This window comes from Coturnix japonica, chromosome 23 (genome assembly GCF_054131305.1).
Source record: "Coturnix japonica strain WE chromosome 23, WE-NBRP24, whole genome shotgun sequence".
NCBI classification, from domain to species: Eukaryota; Metazoa; Chordata; class Aves; order Galliformes; family Phasianidae; genus Coturnix; species Coturnix japonica.
In genome coordinates this window covers 3,728,740-3,745,682 of record NC_140685.1, presented here as the reverse complement: position 1 = coordinate 3,745,682, position 16,943 = coordinate 3,728,740, and the positions used below count along the sequence as shown (strand labels likewise).

Here is a 16,943-nt window from a genome sequence, read left to right as displayed (position 1 = left end):
CTAGTAAAGAACTTTCCCCTAACATCCAACCTAAATCTTCCCTCTTTTAACTTCAAACCATTTCCCCGTGTCCTGCTATTGTCAGCCCTTTCCAAGAGTTTACTCCCCTCCTGGGAGTAAGTTCCCTTCAGGTATTGAAAGGCTGCAATGAGGCAGTTCCTTCCCCTGCACTGTGTTTTGCTGGTTGCACATGAGACAAGATGTTGGTCACACTTGTCAAGCATTGCTGTGTTTATCAGCCCAGATCCTGACACAGCTTTGGCATTTCACTTGTTTTAGTTTTCCTTACTCACATAGAGAAGCTGTGGAGGCCTAGTCTGATCCAGGGGCAGCGTTAAAGATGCCTGACTAAAGGAATCTCCTGTTTGTGAAGAAACTGGAGTTAAATCACACCATCGTCTCAAAGGATTCCTACTGCTCTAAATGAGTCACAGTGTTCTTCAACAAGAAGGGAACACATGACATGTATCCTGCACATCAGTTCACAATATTGAAGACGGATGTATTCAAAGCATTATATCATTTAGGATGGCTCCATGTTCCTGCTGTCCAGTTCAGGTATTTTGTACTTCAAGTTCTTCTCAAGGAAGAGACAACTTAATAGGATTTATTTTCCAGAAGCATTTATTTAGGTTTTTTTAATAGTGCTTTTTTTTTTCTTATAAAGCAGCTTTTCAAGTCATGTTCCCTTAACCACAGTATCTTTGGCATTTTCCTTCTCAACTTTCCTGTAGAGTGGTACAAAATGTAATATATATATATATATATTCTTTACAGAAAAATAAGTATTTAAACCACAAATTAATTCCCCACAGTATTAAATAACATACCAAAAAACTTTATCAAATCTATTACATATACTAATGAGGCAAAACCTTGTTGCGTATGTGCACCATAATTATATACACGTTTTTAGCTTAGTTAAGTTAGTGCTTTGAAGTCATCAAAGAAGCTTTAGCAAATATCCCAAATACAGAACGGCAGCATGACTGGAATTGGTTGCACCATGTGTAGGATTCCCAATGTATACAATACATTGCATTGAAAAACTGCCCGAATACGTAAACCAATGACTCACACTTTTAATAGTTTGCAAAAAGCCAGGATTTTTGTTTCACCAATCACACAGTAAGCCACATTCCAGATTTAATGGAATTAAGAACTCAATATACTGATAATTATTCCCCATAGGAAAATACATCAAGTAGTGAAAACAATGGCATCATGCATGTCAGAAACTGAAATGAAGTATGCAAGTCCAACAGCAAAACGTCACAGCCTTTCAGTTGCACTGAACAAGTCACTCTTCCCAAAGCAGCATTACTGTAGTGAGCAAGCTCCAAAACAGGACTTGTCTTTCTTATTGTTGTCTATGTAGTGTGATACCTACACAGAATATGCTCTATTAAAAGGAGTCCTCACATTCAGTGCTTCACACAATGGGCTTCCAACCAGGTTCCTTTTCTCACAGAGCTTAAGAAATTTTACAGCTGTTTCTTGTACAGTTTTTTGGTGGGCTCTGTGGTAGACGGATCATTTTAGCTTTCTTTAAGCTGTTCCTTTTACTGATGTTGCTGGATGTGAGCGAATACGAGCGTCCGTGCATCATCCTGGCATTAAGACCGTTGGCCATGGAGAAAGATTTGAGATGGCTTCTTAAGGCAACTGGGAGAGGGAGCTTGTCAACAAGATGCACCGGGGTACAGGAGACTATGGCACGGCAACAAAGGTCTTGCAGGCTCAGTACTTAAAAAACAGATATAAAACTTCCATTATAATAGTCTGCTTTTGTCAGCCAAACACCAGTTGAATAACCAACACTCTGCATGCATGCTTTACTTGTAGGATGAATTCTCATTTCTCCTTCCTCATGCTTTCCCACACCTTTCTTATCCAAAATGTCTGCTGCTTCCATTTCCTACTTATGCCACAATACTTAGTTCTAGGAAAGCCATGCTGTTCCCTACAAAAGCAGGAACAGGTTATGCCTGCAGGTGCATATTTCCTGTCTAGAAAACAAGCTGTATCAGATTCCTGGCTCTTTTTATGTCAGCCAACAAATCAATTCTCTGTCTTAAAATTATTTTTTATTAAGGAACCACAAACCTTTGTCAGGACTAGCTTTAAACACTTTCAGCGTGTTTTGCTTACCCTTGTTTGGCCTCCAGAGCCTGTCCATTCCATGCCTCATCAATACTATTCTTGCTAGCTCAGTGAAGGACTCCGTAATATTGAAATTACAAAGAGGACTGACTTCAAAAAAAGTCATGCCCAGCCGCTCGGCGTAGGTTTGTGCTTGTTCAGTAGAGACTTGGCGCTTGAAGGCTAAATGAAGGCGGTTTCCAACCAGGATTTTTGGTACACCAGGAGCGTGCTGAGAAAAGAAAAGAAAAGCAATACAAAAAAAATGGCTCTAATTTCTCCCTTCCATCAGCTAAAACAGAAGATTTTCCAAGAGTTCAGACTGAGTGGCAGGTTGGACAAGATGGTCACTAGAGGTCTCTTTCAGCTTAAGTTATTCTACGATTCTATGATTTAAAAATATCCCTTTCTCACTTGCAGAGATGATGTGGCAAATCTATAGCGAGTGGGACTACAATATGAAATCTCTGCCCTCCATATGCTTCCTGCCAACACCTTGAAAGAAATCAGACACTTCAAGCTGCTATGTTTCTAACTTCCAGAATGTAAACATAGAAACAGAATGGTGAGCTTGGCGTCTTGGATGACACTGTAGTAAGCACTGCCTGCAAACGCCAGTAAAAACAGCAGAAAATATCATAAGCTGTCAGTCTTAGTCATCTGCAGGAGACTTGTGACAGTCCTGGGTTGTACCTTACCTCGTCTATTTCTTTTATCCATCGATCGATTCCATCAAATGACCAACGGTTGGTAATGTCGTACACCAGTATTACTCCCTGTTTTTAAATATAATATAAAATAAGTTTAACAAAGACACAAGACAGAAAATACCATCTGCGAGTTCTCTGATTCTGAAATAATCCTATCATGCTGAGAAAGATCTTAATGAAGCAGAACCTGAAGATTCTATTGACACCGAGCCCCACCTCTCTGCGTAGACAGCTGATATGGTAAGGAACAGAAAACAAGACTTTTCTGGGGGGGTTATGTACTGGTAAATATTTCTTTTTACAGTGGACAATTTAATCATACAGCACAAGTCATAGTAAATAACTATTAGTGGTCACACGCAGCAGGTTGAAGATTCAATTCACTATATAATTCTGGAACATAAACCATGCAACTCAACATGTTGCGAATTAAAGCAGTGCTTTGAAATGTGAAACCCTAAAATCACCATACTGTGTGGTTTTGGGTTTGTTTTCTTTTTAAGAGATTTCATTACAAGTCGTTACACTTCATTACATTTTGCATTATGTTTGTATTTTCCTATTGCTCTTGAGTCTTGTGTTAGCTGTTCACCTTACCTGGCACACAGCATTAAAAGGCACCATTAGCATATGTAATCACAGGGTTAAAGGAAGCTAACAGACTTAAGTTGTTGCCAACAAGAAGGCCTGGTGATATTTATTATTATAACGTGCTCTGCTTCAACTTCCATCTCATTAATTTCTGTCCACCCACGAAAATCCTCTTTATATTTCCCGTTTCACGTTATCTTTAGACTATCAGTGCAACCACATGCAACCTACAAGTGAGCTACAAAAGCCATCACAACAACTTGCTATCTCTTGTTCACACCATAACCATTACTCATCACTCAGCCATGCACAACTTACCTGAGCACCTCTGGAATATGACCGAAATATGGTGCAGAATCTCCCTTGCCCTGATGTATCCCTAAACAAAACAAGTTACGTATGTTTGTAAAAGAAGGTGGTCATCTACATTAAGAGTCCAGCTGGACTTGTAATGATCAGTATCACCCCTTATTCCATTAGTCACACAATAATTTTTCTTAAGGAGCCAGAAGATGGTCTCCTGCAAAAATATTACCACGGGAACTCCCCAACAGACCAAATATCTGATCTTACAGGGAAAATAGGCATCATCAAATATTTCTGTTGTTGTTGTTGACATGTTTTTTGTTAGGATAAGGCTGCACATATCAATGAAGTTATCCACAGTTAATTGACAGCGAGCAATAACACTTCTTGTTTGTTATTCAGTCAACCATTACTACTAACAAACTGAGCACAGGGATGTTGCTGTACCATCACTGGATGATTTTTAAGGTATTTTCATAATTCTCATTAAAGTGTATCTTACCATTTTTGAAGGTACTTTGAATATCTTAAAGATACTTTTAATCTATTGTGCCTTGCTCCTGCATTGGTGGCTCATCTTCCCTTTAGAGAAATGGCAGGTCCTACCATTTTATATGAACTAGATGAAAAACTGAAATAAATACAAAGGAAGCCCAAAGTGCCGGATAGCTGGAGGATTCTCCCTCATTTGGCTGCATTTTTCTGAGGCATAAATATAAACTCTGAGGAATGGTGGGAGACATACCAGAGCTGCAGCTTGATTCGTCGACCATCCAGGAGGATCGTTGTAGTCTTGTAATCTATACCTGGGGGGAACACAGACACACAGATCTTACATCAGCTTGACAGTGTGTAACACACAGAGAATAGCTACAGACTTCACAGGAGCTGGCCGTCAAAGAGTTTATTCATTTAGTTCTATTTATTTTCAGTAGGAGGCAGAACGAGGTTTCACACAGCACAGCAATGAAGGCAGATCCATCCCAGCAAGCACAGCGTTGGTGGTATAGTGGTGAGCATAGCTGCCTTCCAAGCAGTTGACCCGGGTTCGATTCCCGGCCAACGCAGCTCTCATTTTGTCACGGCCACGGAATAGATGAAGACTGAAAGAACAAGTTTTGTCATTTCAGAAATCCTGAAGAACATAAAACACAGCACAAACCCTGCACAGCTCGTTCCAGCATCCTGTGCTACCGCTGCTATTTCCTGCAGGGTGAAATACTTCCATCCACTTATCTGAAAGTTCATGGAGATGCAGACCATGATTAGCAAACACTGACATCCCACACAGCACACGGACATCCATCCTTCTTGTTAAAGATATACCAGACATAGGAAGTCGGAGCTGCATCGCTATAGGATACACAGCTGAGTAAACCAGGCACCACGGAGCATCTACCACTGCAAGCTGTGCTTGTTCAGCTGCACATCAAGTTAAATATTACATATGTTTCCTTAAGATGACATGCATAAGGCACCCCAAAGATACACCACTACGAGCTGCTGTTTATGAAAGCACCCAAGGGCTTCTCAGAAGAAGAAACAGGCTCAGAAACTTTTGTATTCTTCAGCTGTAATACAGATAGAGCCAGCTGATAATAAGTATAATTTAACCTGAATATTTCTGCATTTGCCACTGATAAAGAATCAAAACAAAAGGCCTTTTGCCATGAATCATCAGGAACAGCGTGCAGCTGCAACAATGAGACCAACAGATGTGGGCTGTGCTGTTGCAGAAATCAAATGTCCTTCCAGAACATTATTCACTCATTTAGAAATACAGAATAGCTTTGTTGGGATACACAGGCGAGAAGTATCGCTGCAGAGGAAAGGAAAGGAAAGAAACAAGCTGCCAGATCAGAGAGTTCAGCTGGCTGAAATGAACCAGAAACGCCTCTCAATGCTTTACACTTTCATATATATTGGCTTTTTTAGTAAATCAATATGATATACACCTGGAGCCACAAACTGAAATTAAAGAACCTCACAGGCTGCATCCCTTGCTGGAGAGGTTTGCTGGTTTTTATTATTTTATTGCTTTTTTAATGTATACTTTTCTTCTCAAACACAAAGCAAACAGCTATTAAACTGAACTTAGCATCACTACATTCAGGAATGGAATAGAATTCCCCCCAAAATCACTCAGCTGTTTGGTAACAACAGCATTAAACAGAAAGGCATCCTCTCCATAGTGACGCTTTGTAGCCATTCCACACCATCACTGATGCTTCACTGACAGCACTTCATTCTTGTCAGTGCTGATCAGTTTAATGTTCCCTGTAAAACGTGTATTTCTCTTGAAGCACACAGTGCCATTCCTGTGATGTGTCTCTTTGGGAAGAATCCTTTAATTATTTCAGTTGCTCATTTTGTCTTCCAGCAAAGGCAAGATTACTGCACCACAAATGTTTTCTGTTACTGATTCAGTGATTTACAGTGTGACTGCCAACCAGCCCCATAGCTTTGCAGCAGTGAAGAATACCCCAACTCAAAGTTCGAGTGCTGTATGTTACTGTGCACTCTCTTGTCACTTCACTGTTTCTGTTCACTCTCTTGTCATCAATGTTTGTAAGCAAATAAAGCCAGTACTTCACCTGCTGTATTTGCATCCTACCCCAAAAAACTTGCAAACAACTTAAAAGCTGCTTTAGCTCGCAGTATTTCTGCTGGGGTGGCTAAACAAAGAGCCAAAACTTGAGAATAGTCTATTTCTATTCATGCTAAGAGGAAAGACCATTAAGCTTCTAAGACAATATTTCATTCTCCTCTCTGTTAAATTTACCCCTCAGGAAGAAAGATGTGTCCCCACTTCCCCCTGGTCAGGAAGAGGCAGCAACTACAAGCTTCAGTTCATCATTTCCCCTCTTCACTCTTCCAAAAGGAAAGGACATCAGAGCCATAAGGTAAGCTGGCTACCTCAATAGCTTGCTGCAAGTTGCAGCTAACTTCCTGAGAAGAAATGATGGTATATATATATACACATACATACATGTATACACAAACATGGGATTATTTATAAATAATAGCACTACAGGAAAAGGGAATGTTATTATTAGCATCACACAGGGGGGAAAAATCGGTTGTATTTTTGTTTTTGGTTTTTTTTTTCCTTTTAAAGTCACGCTATTTTATTAACAAGTTTGAAAGAAGATCGGAAGAGACTAATATATCAGTTCCAGGAATCTCGCATGAGATGAGTTTTCCTCCACGCAGATGTGAAAGAATAGATTGAAACAAGACCACAATGATGGGCAGTCGCAGAACTCTGTGCCTTACAGACTGACTGGCACCAGGATACAACCTGCAAGTGCAACAACACACTTCTGGCTAGAAAACTTGTGTGTAAAGATAGGAGTTCCTATCTGGGACTGGGAATGATTGTTACCAGTTGGACAAAGAAATTAGGACCTGACAGAAGGCTGGGTTATGTGGAAAGAGAGATTTGACAAAGAAGACAGAACTAAGGTGGGGATGAGACACTGAGGAGGAGGCTGAACAAAGAAGCTGAGCAGAGATACAGAGCAAGAAGTCCAGACAAAGGGCACAGAACCAGGTAGTGAACAAACCATAAATGTCTGTTTCACCTTTTTGACATATAAATGTGTCTCAAGATACGACATGGCATTCTGTACATCCACGGAAAGTAGAAAGAAGAGAAGCTTCATCAGGCTAATCATGAAAGAATCAAATGGGTTTTATGGAAAAACTGATTGTTCAATGTTCCTTGTGCTTATGGATATCTCCTGATACAGTGATACAGCTTCAGAGCAAAGGACAGCTCATCCTGGTACATAAGGAAAAAAGCAGAAGGGAATGTGCATATCTTTTATAGATTTTATAGACTGAGAAAGAAACGAGAAGCAGCCATGCACGAGTTGCTCCTCTATCTAGAATGCTGGGCTTGAAATACGGCCAGAATCTGGAAGGAAGAATAGCTTCAAACTACCATAAAAATATTAAAAGCAGATGCAGTACTTCACATTTTACGACATTTTCCAGAAGAGAACAATGATCTTTTATATCTCGACACTTCATTAGCAGTAAACCAGCTCAAAAATACTTGGCACAACAAGAATCACGAGACCATCCAGCAGTCATTACTCTCAGCTATAGGTCTAAGAGCTCAGACAAGGGTTAGAAACCTCCCCAAAATCTCCCCAGGCTTTAAATCAAGTTGCAAATAAAGGCTTCTGAAAAATTAAACCACCGTTATTAGTTAAGCACATTCACACGTCACAACCATTACAAAACTGGAATTCTATTTCAGAAGGATACTCCTGTGTATTATGAATTCTGTCATTATGATATAGATCAAAGTTGGAATTCACAAAGAATAAGTGGCATAAATCTAAGCTCCATAATTTTGCTTTAAATATATAAAAGAGCAAAAACACAGATACTTGAAGAGAAAGAGCTTTCAAACTGTACTGCCAAACCAAACCAACAGTAGACCCATCCTACTGCTTGGATTTGAAACTCCAAGCAAAACACATCCTGCAGCAAAGTGGGCTCTCCAGATAATGTTAACAATAACTTGAAGAATCACCAAGTCACAATGTATCTTCCATCATAAAAATGAAGGAAATTAAGTTTGGTTTGGATTACGTTTCCAATTCTTTCCTCTCCTCCTCCCCATTTATTACAGCAGAAGAGCTGCCAATATTCTGATATTCTCTTTTTTTCCAGGAGAAAAACTTCAGAGATTTTTTTTGCTAACATTTTGTATTAAGATTTAAAGGAAAGACTGTATGCAACTAAGATCTTGTTCTATTCATCATTTAGTTGGCTCCACTTTTACATTAAATTAGAATAAACTGATTTTGGGTGAAAAGGACAAAAAGAAATGTCAGTTTGGCCCAACATCGGGTCAGTTAAATCCATCTCCCGTCCAAACCAGGATCAGCTGTGAGGTCTGGGGATCCATCTGTGCAACCTGTTCCACAGCCTGACCCTGCTACTCCATTAAAGAAACTGATTTTCTTCTTATCTATTCTGAACCTCTCATTTCAACCTACACCTAAAAACTCTTTATGGAGAATGTCTCTGTCTCCTTGATGACTGGCCCCAAGGTACTAGAAGGCTGCCCCTCTGCCCCCACAAAGGCCTCTTTCCCACTTTGAGGGAGCTCATCAGTCTGCTGCCAAGCTTCATTTCAGTCGTTACAACTGCAGACTTTTCTTCACCCCAAAACTATGCAGGCACTTCTCACATAGTCTCCTGCATTGAATTAGCTGCCCTGCAGATGTTGAAGATAAGTATGGTGCAGACTGAGAAGTGAGACTGCCTATAAAACCAGAGTTCTCAACCACCACTGCATTAAACTCCTGTTTGGAGACGAGAACTAATATTTATAAGGAAAAATACTGTGTGTATTCTTGGACTCTGCAATCCTCCTGCTCCAAGACTAAGATCAGGCAAATGATACAGTTCCCTTCAGAATGAACTGAAAAGAAAAATAAAAGTTTAGAGGTTATGAACTTGTTTAAAATCCCATCTGTCACATTTCTATTTTATGAAGTATGTGCTCCAGTTAAACCACAATCTACAAATTCTGCACTGGTTTGAGAAGTCAAAGTTGTGCAAACTGCACTTGGCACATTTACAGAAATAAACACACAGAGAAGGATCAGGAGGACGGTCACGGACTGACTGGGATCCTGCAGCACATCCAGGGATAGCAGGTCCTTGCTGAAGCAATCAGAATGGAAATGCAGACACCCAGTTAGATATGCACGTAGAGATTCTGCACCATGAGACTGCTTATATTGACTCAGTCATTCCACTGAACTCATCATCTGCAGGAGCCTCTCCTCATCCTGCTCGTGAAGAAGTATTAGGAAGGCAGCCAGACCTGCTGGGTCTGAGTTTTCCAGCTGGCAGCTTCATGTTTCATGCATTTAAATATCCCACGTTGAGGCAGTGCATTAAAGTCAGCTTGCAAACAAAGCATGAGGGCACAAGAGCTGCATTAACACATTTTGTCTCTAACATGTTTAAATTACTTTGTTTTGAAGTCTATGGAATAACAGCCCCCTCCTGCTTTTTATGTTAAAATCATTTTTAATTAATATCTTTTCTGTTTCATACAAGCATCAATGACAGCCCACTTTCTATAACAACAAGCAAATTAAGCAGAAAATCCTCAAATAGGCTTATGACTGTTTCTTCAATATATTCATTTGGAATACACAAGCATTCCTGGCTATTTCAGTTTGCTGATGTGGGATCACAGCAGAACATACATTACTAAGGCCAGGGCAGGGCTCCCTGCATGAAGTCACAGCCCAGAGGAGACACGAGAGCAATGGCAGGAGCCTCCAAATGAGGAACAGACTGCCAAGTCGTGCTGAACGAGCACAGTATGAAACTGGGGTGAAGAGCAGAGAGGTAAAATCTGAGCCATCAGCCTGCAACACACCATACACCACACAAATTACAGGCAGTAGACACGAGCCATCAGCCTGCATTCGAACGTGCAGGAGATGAGCCACAAATGCCTCACTCCTGGACTGCAATTCCCTTCTAAATGTAGCCACGCATTCAGTCCCCTCTATTACATTTGCACATAAACACGGGTTTATACTGGCTACGTATTTAGAATCACGGGGAGTTTTCATTAGATAAGTCATCTCCCGAGTCAAGAATGAAAGCAGTTCTGTGCACTCAAGTACACTTAAAGACGCTATTAAGAAAGGTATTGCCAGGAGCTCATGTTATGTGAATGTGAAGCTGGGATCCAAAAATAACACACTGGAGAAACTCTGGATGGTTTGATTCTGTGTGAACTCAAGAGATCACACCTGATGTTCTTAAAAACAAGCTGACTGACAAAACAGATGGAAGTTTCCCCTCTAGAAATTCTCATCAGTTTCTCCACCCCCATACAGAAAACTACCAGTTTCTACATTGAAATCCAGTGTTCCAGAAACGATGTCAATGCCCAACATAACTCTGGGCCATCAGCCCTGTGCTCTCCCATCTGCTCCCCACCTCTTGCACTCCCCTCTGTTCTCCTGGCAGCCCTTGCTGTCTGCACGCAGTACCTGCACACCAGCAAACCCCACACCACAAACAGCAAAGCAGTTCTATCAGCTTTCAGCTCAGCACGAGCCTGTATCTCATGGACAATACAGAGCTTTCCCATTTCCCTGCTTCTGGCAACAAACACAGCTCCAAAATGCTCAATCTTCAATATTTATTTGCCTACAGAACCGCCACGTTACCAGCTTGACAGAGGAGTTTCTGTACGTGTATAAGGGTGTTTTCCCTGCCAGGTCCCTCTTCTTCCCCACTTCAAAAGCAGTTATTTTTGTTTACTATGAGGATTCTCCCCTTACCTTAAGCACAGCTCTGAGATTTGGCTCAGCCAAAGCGAACACTGCAAGAGCAAATTCCTTGGTGCCTTACAGCCCTCAGGGCTATAAAGGCCGCACCTCCTGCAGAGCGTTACCAGCAAGACCCAGATAAAGACTCATGTATTCCTTCTTCCGATACATGAACCCAGAATAACAGTCTGACTAACAGACCAAACAAAAATGCAGTTATACCATAGCAGGCCTGCACTATATTAAAGCCTTCGGCTACTATAAATATGGGAGCAGTGTCTGTGGATCTTTAAGCCTCCTCCACTCCTGGGCAGACATGAGATTAGAGCTTCCTACTAATTAGCTTTCAATTTCTCCTTAGATTTGAGTGACAGCGTAGATGCACAACCAGCTGTTGCTAACACCAACACCAGTGTTTGTGTGGACTTTGCCCTGAGTAAGTACTAAGTTACAACGCTGACACAGAAGGTTTTATTTCACCTTTCTCGAAGACTGGATATTCCACACATGCTGTATCAACGATCAGTCAATCAGTGCTTTAGCTGCAACAGCTTCACCTCGCTGAGGAGCTCCACGTTGTGAGTGTCTGCCTAATTAATCAGCTCATAACTTATTACAGCATAGGAAGCCATAACAAAAAGGAATAATTATTTGTATGGACACGTTCCACTGTATCAACAGATTGAGAAGTGGATGGAACAAGCACAGCAAGCTCAAAACAAGTTCACCTGGTGTATCAGAACCTTGCTTGAGATGTTTCCTAAGTAAAACCAGCATGACAGACTCCAATCCGTGTCAAGGACTGGATAAAATGGAACCAGTTTTCTGTATTTTCAGTCTCACGTTAAACAAAATCCAGAGGAATTAAATAATACTGGATAGAAATAAAACTATTAAAATTAGCCAATTTCTATTCTTCATCTCATTTTCCATCCTCGTTACATTCCCAGAACAAGTTTACAGCAATATGTAAATGTATTTTAATCAACATTTTGGATTAAACATCTTCCTGGCACAGGCAAACACCATTTTGGTCAGGACAAAGCAACTTGAAAGACTGCAATGAGCCTCAAGTCTGACCACCTTCCAAACCAGCCTGGACTCCTCCTTTCATGTTGCACACCTGTCTGGGATCCTCGTGGTGATTCGGGTTATTTACAGTCTCTTTCCCACTCCTGCACATCTCTGAAAAATTAAAGGGAGGGAAAAAAAAGAGAAAAGGACACCAGTAGCCCAAGGGAAATGCAGCCAGGGAGCACAGTGAGTTAGAATGAGAATGGAGAATGGCAATGGAGAAAATGAGCTACTGCTGCAATTGTTTTTTGCCACAACAAACGGAAGGAGCAATAGCAGATATCAAAGTCAGACATGTCTGTGCAGGTCAGTTTTAGGCAGGAATTTGAGAAATATCTGCCTGATTTTCAAGATTTAAAGGCTTCCTCCATCTGAAACTGTACAACACACTTGCCCAAAAGTTGTTTTATTTGGTCTTCCTTTTTTTCCATTGAATAAGCTTTATTAAGTAACATATAAAGGGAAGTTATTGATAAAAAGAAGTTAGACACTGGACTTGAGCATGGATATATATGTACAATATATATGTTCACGGCATCGATTGCTCCTCCACTCACAAAAACCCACCAATACTGGTAAGGTGAGCAGGGAGCTGGGGAGAAAAGCAGCTTTTGCCCACTGATGTGGGTTTGCAGACCTCACAGTGAGACAACCAACCTCCTCACCTTCATCAAACTGTAACCCTTGGCCATGAGATGGGTGCAAGCTCCTGATCCCGAAGTTGCTGAGTAACATCAAGCCAAAGAAATGTTTCCACTTCATAGAGCAAAAGTGTGTAATAAAGACAAAAGTAGACAAACGTGTGTAATAAAGCAAAATTCACAGGCCCATCCCAAGTCAGATGCTGTACCTGAAACAAGTGTTTTTCCCTCCAGTGCCATGGCAGACTACAATGACAATGTAAGAAATCAGTTGCCTTTTAGGCACTTAGCTCGTATATGAGATCAGATCCACCTGCTTTTCCTTTCTACAAAAATGCAGATCTACATGTTTTTAACGGAGATCAATGGGCACAAAAATGAATTTTAACAGAATTTAAAGGGTGGGGTGGAGGAATTCTTGCCTTTCAGAAAGTTACCCCATAGCAGCAAAGTGCTCAGTTATTGCTCTCCCTGCGCTGCAGCATAAAAAGGTCACTGAATGAGAAAGGATGAAAGAATTTGCCAGTGTAAATGTGGGGTTCCTGCAAGGACTAAGCGTGCATTAAGTATAAGCAATCCCTCCTATCAGCCCCCATGTCAAGCAATCACAACGCAAGCACAATTTTCACTATTTTAATATGAAAGCAAAACCAGAACCAGCTGAATAAAAACCTGTTGGTGCAAGGCATGAAAATATTCTTCTCCCCAGTGACATCTAAGGTATCACGTTCTATTTCCTCTGAATATACCCCGATGATAAATTAACAACACTCAGCAGCTGCAGCTGCCTCAGATCATTTCTGTGCATTTTTTATCGTGTCCAACCTGTAATATTTCAGTTTTCATCAGGACGTGGGAAACCTCTAACAGCAGGTTACCCAGACAACTAACCTTCCTGCCTACCTGCCCATCTCCAGAATAACTGCTCTCTAGATTATCTCTATGAATCACGCTCACTACCTTGTCTTCCATAGCAGACCCTACTTCGTAATGTTAATAAAGCTTCTCTCCTTCTTTCTAAGCCCTCTGGTCATTAAGAAAAATCCAGAGATGAAGAGGCTGTATTTTGTCTCACTAGCTGTATTATGCCAAATGCTTTCATACCACAGCTCCTGGACCAGCAGCAGCTTGCAGAGACTTGACAGATCACACGATGCTGGCTTCCCTTCCTGCCTCCAGATTTGATAGCAATTTTGTGTACTGACAAAAAATAGAAGACATATGACTGCTGTATTTTCCCAGGAATGAGAGACACTGCAGGTTTATTTTTGAATAACTAGTCAAAGTGTCTGCAAAAAAAATTATTTCTGGTTTATACAATTGAAGTTTGAGCCCATACAGATGAGATGGCACAGTTACAGAGCTCAGAGCTGCACACAAAGCCTTCAGGCATTCAAGAGCTAAACAAAAAACCCAAACAAACCTCCACACCAGAAAAACCCAAATGACAGCACATGCTGTTCTGGTCAATTCTGTGTTTAATTTATCTTCACTCTCCTTGTCTGCTTAATTAATTTGATGCTGCTGAAGATAACAACCTTCTTTGCTGATCAGCCCATCCTCACCAGGTCTTCCTCCTACCTCTTTTCGTGTCCTGCAGGGCTCACTTCAATTCTCCTCCTGTTTATCAAGCTTTTAAGTCAAATTAGAAAGTGAGTCATAAGACCAACAGGATGTTGAGCTTGCTCCCTCTCACAGCATCTCTATTCTCACAGCCTGCACAGGTCCCCCACAGCTGCATCCTATGTTGCTGTACTCAAGTGATGTAGGAAGGACTGAAGGGATATCAAGGGATAACAACTGGTAAGCACACATGCAAGTGTTCAAAAGTACCCCAAGTTTGTTACAATAGGCAACACTGTACCTTGAAGAATAGAGATGGATGAAGAGTAAGAACACATTTCCTACAGATTTTCACAGTTCAAGTCAACATCTTTCATTAAGATGTTGATGCAATGGGATGCTGTGGTTGTGTGAACAAAATCTTAATTATACCAGCAGTTACACAAAATGTAAGATCAAATCATATTCCTTTACAGCTCAAGACCACATCTTCCATCACATCTGCCTTCACTTGTGTCTCATACCCCTCTCTTCACGTGTGCACATCAGCTTGTAGCTACAACTCCTTTCTCTCTCCATAGAAGAACAACCTGTGCATAAGAGGTCTGGTGAGTCATGAATAACTGTATCTATCTAACTGTGTATAGTTCAGACTGGTGAAGAAACCACAATCCACAAAGCACAGCACAGCACATACAGCCTCGTGTGGAAACATTCTGGAGATTTTATTAGGGATGAAGAATCTCCGACCTACAAGCTTGGGAGCTGGTCAGACGTTGTTATGTCAAGACACATTGGAGCCTACATTGCTGCTTCTGCACATGAATTTATACACTCAGACTGCACGTACAGGACAGGGCCAGACTCAGCTCGCTCCCCTAAAACCCTTTCCCCTTTTTCTCCAAGCACCCAAAGGACCCAGACTGAGGATACGGCATCATCCCAAGGAGTAACGTAGCAGAAGCTATTAAGTAAACATCTCCAAATGCACACAGATACCTTCAAGGCGCAGTCTGACTCATAAGCAACCACACAAAGAACCCTCCACCTCCACCCACTTCTTTGCTTTGATTGAGAGCAATGAACTCAGTATAATAACAAATGCAAAGCCTTCCAAATGAATTAACTAGTCAGAGACTTATAGTAGCTGTAATTTGAGGCAACGGGTAATTTTACGAGCCCACTTGTTCTTCAATAACTCACGCAGTAGGTTTGCAGTAGGAAGGAAAAGGGGAAACTAGAATTGTGTTCTAGGAAAACAGGGCTGGGGAAATGAAGAGAATAGGGAGAAAGGAGGAAAATAGAAATCCCTCCCTCCTCCCAAAGCCACTGACTCGGTTTTAAATCAGCTGGCAATGCTTAGAACTCTGCTATGCAGACAGAACATATCTGGCACGGATGAGGCTCTTCTGCCTTGCCCTTTAAAAAGCTTAAGTGAAAGAACACACTACAAATGTGAACCTTGGTCTTAAAGGGCCACTCTTCTGATAACGGCAGAGTGATCAACAGGGAGGAAAAAGTAAGCTCTTCTGTTCTTCCAGTGAAAGCTGCTTCAAAGCAAACATCTGCTGTTCCACGGATATTCTTTACTTGAAAAAGATTTTTCCCATCGTTTCCCTTACGGATGATCAATCTCAGCACCCTGACAACGCGCTCTGTGTACGACGCCGTTTCCCTGCCATGGGAGCAGCCCGCACAGCGCAATGTCCCGGTACCGCCCGGCCCTTACCCATGTTGTAGCCGTAGGGCGACTCTGCGGCTCCGTCCTGCAGGCTGGCCAGGATCTCGCCCTTGCCCACGTCGCTGTCTCCCACCAGCAGGAACTTCAGCAGGAAGTCGTACGCTCTCCCCGGGCTGCCCGCCTGGCTCATCCTCCGGCTCAGCTCCCGCGGCCCATCCCGTTGCCCGTGGCGGTGTGTGCTCGGTGCTGGCTGCGGGCAGCGCTGCGGGCGCACAGCGGCATTGCCCGGCAACGAGCGGAGCGCGGCCGTCCCGTCCCGTCCCGTCCCGGCGGAGCTCCGTGTCCGCAGCCCGTGTCAGCGGCGGGGCACGACAGCGCGCGTCATGTCGCGACACAACGGAGCTGGTCTATTCCCAACAGACGGCGCCGGGCTCCTGTGGCGGCTCAATAGGACACCGGTCCGGTCCCGTCCAGCTCCGCTCGATCCACCTGTCCCACCGCCCCGCTCCGACCCTCAGCCCGCGGCGCTCTGTCACACGCCGTCCCCGCCCCCAGCCGCCATTGGGCCGCTCTGCAGAGCTGACCCGCCCAGCCCGGCTCCCATTGCGGGGCTGCACGGCTCCAACGCCCCCTCCTCGTGTTTCCAGCGGGGAGCGGCGGCTCCGTTGCTACAGAGCTTCGAGCAGACATTGGATCGTTCGCACATCAATCAGGATATAAGTCCCACCGCCCCGACGGAGCTGCTGCTGTGGGCAACGTGTTCGAACCTCGGGACAACAAATCCACATCGATGCATCACCTCGAATCCAACGTGCTGGCAGGAGAATCTCAGTTTCTCTCCCAAAAGACTGCAAAGCACACGGCAGCGTCCAGCCATGGGCAGCAGCACGTCCCATCCCCACAGCAGGAC

The 16,943-nt window shown here is 42.6% G+C and overlaps 1 protein-coding gene and 1 non-coding gene across 2 annotated transcripts; one reads left to right on the top strand and one right to left on the bottom strand.

Moving 5' to 3' along the window:
- Positions 1-606: 606 nt before the first annotated feature.
- On the bottom strand, positions 607-16,585 carry RAB40B (RAB40B, member RAS oncogene family). Its single transcript, XM_015880092.3, has 6 exons — positions 16,082-16,585; positions 4,495-4,555; positions 3,762-3,822; positions 2,841-2,918; positions 2,152-2,374; positions 607-1,746 (listed from the first exon to the last, which is right to left on the bottom strand). The coding sequence occupies exons 1-6, from the start codon at positions 16,221-16,223 to the stop codon at positions 1,475-1,477; spliced, it is 837 nt and encodes a 278-aa protein (XP_015735578.2). The 5' UTR covers positions 16,224-16,585; the 3' UTR covers positions 607-1,474.
- On the top strand, positions 4,745-4,816 carry TRNAG-UCC (transfer RNA glycine (anticodon UCC)). Its single transcript has one exon. It is a non-coding gene; the product is annotated as a tRNA-Gly (tRNA).
- Positions 16,586-16,943: the final 358 nt, after the last annotated feature.